This window comes from Psammomys obesus, unplaced genomic scaffold (genome assembly GCF_907164565.1).
Source record: "Psammomys obesus unplaced genomic scaffold, mPsaObe1.curated_primary_1811, whole genome shotgun sequence".
Lineage (NCBI taxonomy): Eukaryota > Metazoa > Chordata > Mammalia > Rodentia > Muridae > Psammomys > Psammomys obesus.
In genome coordinates, this window is record NW_026585523.1 from 550,525 (window position 1) to 560,438 (window position 9,914).

A 9,914-nucleotide genomic window follows, 5' to 3' on the forward strand; every position below is an offset into this window, starting at 1 on the left:
CTCCTCATCATGTCTCATGAGACACAGTCACTCAGTTGCTGGGTAATAACCTTATAGATATGAGAAGTGATAGTCTCATAAAAATCTTACCTAAATGGTTGTACCAAACTGTTTATGATCCCCAGGTCTAAACATAGCTCAAATGGTTTTCAACAAATGAAGAATCAAAAGAACCATTACAGCTGGGCAAAAGCATAGAAGTCATTAAAAATAAAAAATAAAACACTAATAAATACAGCAAGCTAAATGAATCCCTAAATATAATTGGCAATGAAAGAAGCCAGCTCCAAAGGATGCATACCATATGATCTCACTTATGTGATTATTGAGCAAGAAGCCATCCCAGAAGAGAGTAGATTATGATGGTTCAGTGTCAGTAGTGAGTAGAGGATGTGGTTAGCGAGATGAAGCCTCAGGGAACAGAGGCTGAGACAACTCTTCTGTATATTGGTTATGGTAGTTCCAGTGACACAAATGTATACATGTGTTGAAATGAAGAAAAGCACATCAAATAGTTTAACTTCTCTACAGATAATACAGATAAAGAATATTTTTAAAATTTCAAAACTGAAACATAACTCTAAGATATTCCTTACAAAAGCTCTTCAGCAAAGCCCATTCAACAAGCTTTGAAATGTTCCATTGATAAACAGAGACTCGCAACTGACAACTATTGAAGTTTTTTTAATTCCAATACTAAAAACAGCAACAAATATAAACAACAGAAGTAAATACTCAATGCATATAAAGTTAGTATAAAAATAAAAAAATGAAAACATGATCATTAATAAAATGTTATTCCTAATAAAGTCAGAGTTGAAAACATCACAAATACATAAAGCGGTGGCTGACAGCTGAGGACAGCTGACAAGCAAAGGTTTTTCACACAGGAGTGGCTCTATTACAGGAGTTGATACATTACATTGCCTGAACCAGAGGAAGTATCATCCCATCCTGGGCATGGGCAACAGAGTAATGGCAAGCTGTAGAACTGCCTTCAGGACCTGGGAAGATGGAATCTTAAAGAACTGAGTGTAAAAACATAGGTAAACAGAAATGCAAGTAAGATGAAGCAGACAGAAAAAAATGGGGTTAGGCGGAAAAAGAGGTTGGATAATGGAGAAGACTGTAGAGAAGACAGATGAGTAAAATACCAAGCGTACTGAAACGTCTACGAAGACGCTTTGATGAAACCCTACTTTGTACCTTAACTTAAACAATTAATTGATAAAGAAAAATGTCCAATGGGAAAATATCTGAATGGGCAGTTGAAGTGAATGATCTGTTCTGAGATGCAAGACTTCTGCAGAGCACAGAGAGGTAAGTGCTCATGCAGAAAGTTCCTGAAGCTCCGAGTAAGGCAGAACAGCTCCTGTAGAGCATTCCATTTCACTGCTGAATGGCTCTGGGGAAATGTGCTTTAAGCCTGAATTTTCCCCCACGGAATGAGTGAGTTGAATTACATGAGCTCTGAGTATAAGTTTTAAAGCTCCAAGAGTCTATACAGATATTTTTAATGAGAAAAATAAAGGAGAAAATAGTTAGAAACTGTCAAATACCAACAATTCCAGCTGCGAACTCAATAAACACAATTTGATCGTGAGAAAATGTTTGGTACAATCAAAAAATGGGATAACACACAATGGCTGGAATAAATTACTACAGCACAGGAAGAAACAGACAACGACCATGGTCATATTATTGTGCCAAAGAAACCCCAGAACAATAGAGTTATGTGCTCTGTGACTCTGTTATATCAAATAACAAGAAGAAAAAAAAATCAATTCATATCACTAGGAGTCTGAATCATGGATCCCCTTTAGCTGAAGAGACTTGAGTTTAGATCTAGGAATAGAAAAGGGTCCCTGCAAAGGAAACGGGTAGTCTTTCTTATCTGGGTGGTATACAGTTCATTTGCTTTATAAAGAAATCATGATCATTACTGTTACACACATACATACACATATATGCGTGTGTTATGCACACATATATAAATCCAGCCTCCTGAATCCTTTTTCGTTGTTTGTGTGTATTTGGATTCAGGGCTGACCACTATGTATTGTATAATGCTCATCCCTGGGAGAAGCTAATTTTCCCTCTTCTAACAGTAATTAGTTGCCGATAGTTCTTTGTCCAGGGAAAAATGACTATCAGTTTGAGCATTGGAGGGGGTATGAGAAAGGTTGAAGAGAACTAAGGGGAGGGGAGTGATGTAATTCTATTTTAATTAAAAATGTATTTACAAAACACATTGTGTGCTTTTCTCTGTAAATACTTCCATACAACATTTACTTTCAAAGAGAGGACCAACAGTAAAAACAGCAGAGGGTGACAGCGTAGGTAGAGAAAAAAGGTCAACAAAGTCCCTTCCCTAGATCAGAAGCTTCTGGCCCTTAATGGCTGCTGGGAAGGAGAAAGAGAGTTTTCTTCTTCGAGGGAGTGGTCCCTGAGAAGCCACCCATGTTCCAGTGGATGGCCCTATGTCCTTGCACATACAGTGATCACTAAATGGACTCGGAGGGTTTCTAAATAAGATCACATGAAGTTAGGATGGTGGATAAAGGTGGAGTTGGAGCAACAGCAATAAAGGAGTGGACTTGATAAAAACACGCTATATGCATGCATTCAGATCTTTGGCATTAAGAAAAAAAGAAAAAGAAAGAAGTTTAAAAAATTGAAGTCTGGGATTGCTGAGGTATGGTTTAACATCGTTAATATAATTACAGCATCATCACAACCAGCAGGCATGTTAAAATTTTAATCCCAATAGCTAGAATGTCAAGGCATAATGAGTATGTGAGAAATGAGAAAAATATCTTTGAAAAGATGCAACACAGGACAATACAAATCAAGTTAGAAAAGTGAGGGGAAGGAAAACAAAAATAATGATTAAAGCTGAAAGCACAAAATAAGACGGTAGAAAATGCAAATACATGGGACACATCAGCATGGATGGTAATTGAAACCACGAGAGAAAATGAGATTTCTCCCAGCGGGAGCAAGCATATTGAGAAAAGAGGGGCCCTGCAACAGAATTTAGAGAAACGAAAAAGATGAAAGGTCTAAACTGGGGTAGACAAATCCCCCAATGAAAATGAGAAATAACCCCTGGAGAAAACAGAGGAAGAATGAAGCAGCCCCACCAGCAGCTGCTGGACATTTTAATTCACACTTTTATTGTAAACATTTTCAGTGAACGAAGAAGCTGAAAGTATAGAGAATTTTCTGCTTAACAAAGATTCAGATTCACCTATTCACACTTAGCCATCTTATTCATATCAACTACATTTGCTGCTAAATCATGTGAATATATTATACTATAAATACACATATAAACATGTATCACTGAAGCACACATGTGATATAACCATGATGCTACTTTCACACCTGTAAAAATGGCTGGCCGCTTTAAACAAATACCATATTATTTCCAATAGCGACAAATGGACAGTTGTCCTGCAGATACTCAGGAGTGTAGGGAGACCATAATTTAAATCCAAGCCAGGGTGTTTCTAAACACAAAAGGGGGTGAAGGCTAGATAGGATGCTGAGCAGCAAGCGTGAGAAACTGCCTAACAAAACTAAGATATGGCCGATATGGCCCAAACCTTTCTTCTTGAATATTAAGAGTATTCTTTACATGTGAACACATGAGTAATACAGTAGATGAGAGCACAAACACAAATACTCTTAATTCTACTTTACTAACGAGAAACATAAACTAATATCTGTTGGAGGATACGACTATCTTCCAATAATTGTAAGCTAACAATTAAATGTGAATGAGAAGGACAAATTCTCTGAAGAATCTTGATTCTCCAAAGCTAGGCACGGATGAAAGACAGAAGCTAAAATCTTATTCCACAGTAAGCCTAGCACCCTCCTTGCACTTTTTTTTTTAAAGGTACCTGACAGCACCAATAACTCCAAAATAAACTTTAAAAATCCATTCATTGAAAATTAATTGTTATATTTTCTGGTGTCATAGAATTGCTCAGACCTTATGATCCTTTTTTTTTTTTGCACATTTATTTTATTGTGCGTTTTTAAGAATTACAGGACCGTAGTGTCCAAATAGACAGTGTAAATAGTTGTTGTAATGAGAACAATGAACATATCTCTTATTCCACTTAGTTTTGTTTGTTTGGAAAAAAAAGAGTAGCTAAAATTTGTCTGTTTAGCAGAAACTGAGAATGTGTCCCAATCTGATTAGCCGTAATTCTTATAGTGCATTCTACATCTTTAGACTTATTTGAGATTGTACACCCAAACAGTTTCACATTAATGGCATAGGGTAAATGAAATTAACCAAACGATGTTTATTAAAACACTCCCCTGGAACAGGATATTTATAGAAAATACTTCAGAGAAAATGGCATAGCAATTGATAATTGTTTCCCACTGAAGCTACTTCTTACATGTAATCAATAGCACTTGATCACAAACCAGGAGAATAGCAAGCCTGCCCAACCTCTCACAGGATGAATATAGAGCTAGCATTTGCAAAGTAAGCGGATCTCTCCATTTTATTTTATCCGTTAATTCAGCCTAACAATATCATCATCTAGGTAGCAGTTAGATATAAAATTGAATGGTTTTATTATCTGAGTGCCTAATGTTATCTAGAATTCTCTAGAACAAACTTGCTTGGGAGTTTTTATTAGTAAGATTTTTGTCTGCATTTGCTAAGAATATCAAAGGCCGTCAGCTAGACTGTATTCCCAGGAAATAACCTCAAGGGTGTGATTTCTTTTTATTGTCTCGTGATAAGTATCCTTTGGTCATAATTTACATCTTCTGTCACTCTTCCACTAATTATGATGTCTAGTTAACATCAATTAAGAGACTAAAACATTAATTCGCCAGGACAGTTACTGATGGGCATCTTGCGTTAGCATATACTCTAAGGTCATTATTGGATGTAGGGTCCAATGACCTGGCCGCATCCCCTCTGGCAGCCCTGCAGGCTGGAGAGGCAAGTCAGCTCTGAATCAGCAGCACTCAGGGACAAAGAAAACCTACATGAAAGGGATGGCTCAAAGGAGGGTTAATGAAAAAGCTGAGAGCTACAGAAAGGAAAATGTAACTCAATAAGAAAATAATTTAAATACATTTTTTAAATCTTAACTTCTGCTATATCTGTGAAATAACCTCCATTGTAAGTACGAGAGTCAATTATCCTATGAATTCCTGCTAAATGCATTCAGGAACAAACTGAAGTGAATAATCTCCCCATGGATCCCCAGAGTTAGGCAAGCCTTCTTCTACCTACAAATAGTTAACAGTGTTGTGGGGGCTGGCATTGTTGTCAGTTTGACAGAATCTACAATCACCTAAAAATTACGGCTCTGAGATTGTCTGATAAGGATGAGTTAGATCAAGTTACCTGAGCTGGAAAGCCCCACCCTGAATTGGGGATAGAGTCCAGGACTTTGAAGAAAAAGAGAGAGAGAGAGAGAGAGAGAGAGAGAGAGAGAGAACAAGCTGAGCACAAGCATTTATTTATCACCCGTGCTTCCTGACTGCCGATGCCATGTGACCAGCTCTAATGTCTCTGCTTCTGTGACATCATGATAAGAATAACTTCCAAATGTTAACCAAAATAGATCCATTCAGGCCTTTGCTATAGCCAAAAGACAGGTAAGTAATATCAATGTTATTACTGATATTCATGTGACTCTCTCAGAAATAAGAATATAGGAAATAACTGAAGCCTAAGAGGCCAGGGGTGCTTGGGAACTTCCTTCCAGGAATGGTCCTTTTAACCTGGGAAGTATCTTTTGACTATACTCATGTCTTGGCTATGAAGTGTCCACGATGGGCTTGCATGCTTATGCCTGCTGTAGTATGAGTAGCAGATTTTCAAAGGCCATGGAACCTTGAGGAGGGGAGATGAGTTTAGCAGAAGTAGGTCATTAGGTGAAGAACTTTGAATGTTATTTCCACCCCTGATTCCTATCACATGTTCTGCCTCCATATCTGCTGTGATATGAAGAACATCTATCATAATTTTCAGCCACCATTCCTTCCCTACCATAAAAGACTATAAGCCAAAACAAATCTTTCCTCCCAAAGCTGTTTGCATCACATATTTTGGTCATGGCAATACAAAAAGAAGTCATATGATTCCTTGGAGTGTATAATATGGGAAAAACCATCTAGAGGCTAATTTTTATAATACACAAACCCATATTTATTGAAGTCACATATGAAATTTTATCACACACATTCCTTTTTCTCAGCTACCAATGCTGGAGGCACTCTCTCCCTGGAAACCCACTGGACAAGCAGCGAAAGAATGAGGTAGGAAATCTTCGTTCTTCTTACTGTCCTCCAGTTCCAGTTCCTGGTCTCATCCACATCCCTGTGGTAGGCCACCTGCAGGAACACATCCTCCCTTTCTTTTTCCACTTCCTGGGGAGTCCAACAGATCCTCAAGGCAAACCTAGCTTTCTTCCATCCTATGGACACTGCGCTTCTAGCCCACCCCTGTCGTCTAACCCACTCTTGCCCTTCCAGGCCATCCTCATTCCTTTCTGTCAGTTCCCAATACCTAGAAACAGATTCTGGACCACCTAACCCTAGTGTCCACAGCTGGAGGGTACACAGAAGCACCCATAGCCACCACATTCTCCTAAGACCCAGAGAGGTGAACAAAAACCTCACCCAACAAAATCGCATCACACAATAACAACCTATGTAAACCTGAATAGTCTGACCTACTCTCTTCAGGGTAACATGCTACATGGGATAATGATAAGGAAATTTGATTAAAAAATTTTTTTAGAACATCATAGCAGAGGGACAGTACGGCCTTCTCCTATTCATAGTCTTTGAGAAATTTAAACTAGAAGATGAAACTAACTCTTTAAGATGAAGAATTATTTGTTTGCTTTTGGAGTTTCATTTTGGTCCCCAACCTTATCTTAAACTTGTGTCAAATCCCCTGCCTCAGCCTCCAAATTATGGGTGGGATTATAGTTGTGAGTCATGACACTCAACTTAAATTCTTAGGCTTAATATTGAATTTGCATACATAAAAACTTACATTTTAAAAATTGAAAATTCCTCAGACTGTTACTAACTAATGATTTACATGGACTCAATACTGAAACTCTAAATACTTGAATAATATTGTAATATTATCATCATCTTCCCCACTTACCATGATTCACTACAAATTTCTGCTATAATTATGTACTAGGTCATCAGGGAGACCAGCATACATGATTCTGTCTTGATGGACAGCCCAAAACCACCTCAATAAGGCACCTACCTTGTGGGTGAAATGACCAAGTAAAAAGCTGTCAGTAACCAAAGTATTTGCATCACTTTCCAAAATTTCAATTCCAAAATCTCTGCATGCATAAACTTGGAAGTTTTTCAGGTGTAGATTGTTACTTCTAAAAATCTATAAAATAACAGCCTAAGTTATGCCAAAGGTCTAAGGATCGGTTTTTCTCACAGACATACTAAGACCCCTTTAATTATTGATTAGGTATAAATAAATAAATAAGTACACTGGCATATTTTAGCAGGTTTTGTCTATCAATATCAGTACAGACAACTCAAAGAAGCTAACAAATCTCTTTGGAAATTGCATTTCTTCTCTAACAGGCAATACATTAAAAGGCTGATGTGAATTTTCCACATATTTAAAACAATCTTACAGTCCCCAAACCTGCAAGATTAATTCGTAAAAGCATAGCATTCAAAAGCTTGAGTGTTTAACGTTTTAATACAACATTAGAAGAGCTAGTCAGTAGATGCCAAATATAAAATCCATAATTCAGTGTGTCTACAGGTTCCCTGTGTGTGGATTTAACATATGTGTACATATTTATGAAAACGTAGGCTAGCACCTCTACAGAATGATGGAGGAGTAACAAAGCTTAGTAGATTTAAAAGAATCCCATATTGGAAGAAGGAGAAAACAGGGAAAGGACAGAAGCCTACCACAGAGTGCCTTTGAATGAGTCTACCCAGCAGGGTATCGAAGCAGATGCTTAGACTCATAGTCAAAGTTTGGGCAGAGTACAGGGAATCTTATGAAAGAAAGACCTGGAGGGAGCAGGAGCTCCACAAGGAAAACAACAGAACCAAAAAATCTGGGCAAACAGGTCTTTTCTGAGACTGATTTTCCAACCAAGGGCCATGTATGGAAGTAACCTAGAACTCCTACACAGATGTAGCCCATGGCAGCTCAGTGTCCAAGTTGGTTCCCTAGTAAGGGGAACAGGGACTGTCTGACATGAACTCAGGGGCTGGCTCTTTGGTCACCTCCCCATGAGTGGGTAGCAGCCTTGCCAGGCCACAGAGGAAGACAATGCAGCCAGCCGGTCCTGGTCCTGGTGAGACCTGATAGTCCTGGGTCAGATGGAAGGGGAGGAAGACCACCCCTATCAGTGGACTTGGGGAGGGGTATGGGAAGAGAGGAAGGAAGAAGGGTGGGATTGGGAAGGGACAAGGGAGGGGGCTACACCTGGGATACAAAGTGAATAAACTGTAATTAATAAAAAATAAATAAAAGTTTTTAAAAAGCATCCCACTCTTTTGGGATGCTCTTACTACTCACCTTGTTCTCTAAGTAGCAAGGTGGTCTTGGGCAAGGTGATCTTTAACTTCCCTAGGCCTGAGGTTTGTCGTCTTTAAAACCAGGACCAACAGACGACCTAACAGTCATCTCTTGCTCATTAAACTGTATAATATTTTCATTCATACTTGAATTGAAAGTGTCCTAATAAGGCCTAGGTGCCCTTGACAAATGATATTATCGTACTTTCATATGTCACTCAGGTTTTGTGCATGAATTTCCTAATGTGTCTGCATGTAAACATTTTATGAAATAACAGTTCTTTGAAGATGAGTCTCTAAGTGCAAACCAGGTAAGGCCTGAACTGACTTGACAACAGCTGCTACCTGATTACAGAAACCCACAGGTAACTCATTTGCCCGAGATTAAAAAAAAAAAAAAAAAAAAAAAAAATCTCTGGTTTTACGTCATAAACTAGCAAAGTCTGCCTATTTGAGGTGTGAGCACAATTTTCACAATGTACTATCATTTTTCTTTATTACAAAAGAAATACTATTTTTATGAAACTTGATGGAAATAATCTTTGGTTCAAATCAATAGGTCTCATCTATGGGACTTGAAAACGTATTCCCCCATGCACAAAAGTTAAAAAAAAAATAAACTAAACTAAATATTAAATGCAATTAGGATCTCCTTGCAAGCTATCTTAATCATGTATGATTTTCTTCATTCAAAATTGTCTTCCTTTTATTAGGAATTTGAATAAATGTTTGTCTTTCACTGTGCTTTTTGGTTTTGTTCTAGTCACTAACGATAGTTCCTCATCTGTGCATTCTAGGCTGCAGGTTTCTGAACTGCAGACACTGAATGCATGGAACTTTCTCTTTGTAGTATTGGTGACCCTGGTAATTTTAGTTGTTCCTAATAAACAGCAGGCAGGCAAAGTTCCCTTTTAAAAAGTCACTGTGGTGATTAAAAATAAATGAGTAAACATGAATCTATTTTTTTTTCTTTTGAGAAAACTAAACACACTGATTAAAGTAAACGACAGCTAGAACAGAACTATTTTCCTTTGGTAAGCCATGTTCTTCTTAAGAATGAAGAAGTCATTATCCAGGGCATTATACACCCAAACACATATCTGTGTCGGTATGTTCCTAATCAAGTGTGTGACAGTTGGCAAATCCTTTGCTTTCTTACTTTTCACTTATTGGTCCTAAGTAGGAAATGGAAGGGACATATACATGAGCTTCTACAATCGACACCTCCTGACTATATATGTCCCTAAACCCCTTGTGGAATTTGTTCATTCAAATCCTCACACTCACAGAAATACACACACACACACACACACACACACACACACACACACACACACACA

General features: G+C 38.0%; 1 protein-coding gene across 1 annotated transcript in view; it reads right to left on the bottom strand.

The window, feature by feature from the left end:
- The window catches only part of Pkhd1 (PKHD1 ciliary IPT domain containing fibrocystin/polyductin), a gene marked incomplete at its 5' end in the record, with an annotated part of 436,563 nt that overhangs the window by 231,200 nt on the left and 195,449 nt on the right, over nt 1–9,914 (bottom strand). The window contains one exon of the mRNA XM_055605696.1: nt 7,277–7,411. Within this exon, the coding sequence (XP_055461671.1) occupies nt 7,277–7,411 (135 nt within the window). The remainder of the gene's footprint in view (nt 1–7,276; nt 7,412–9,914) is intronic.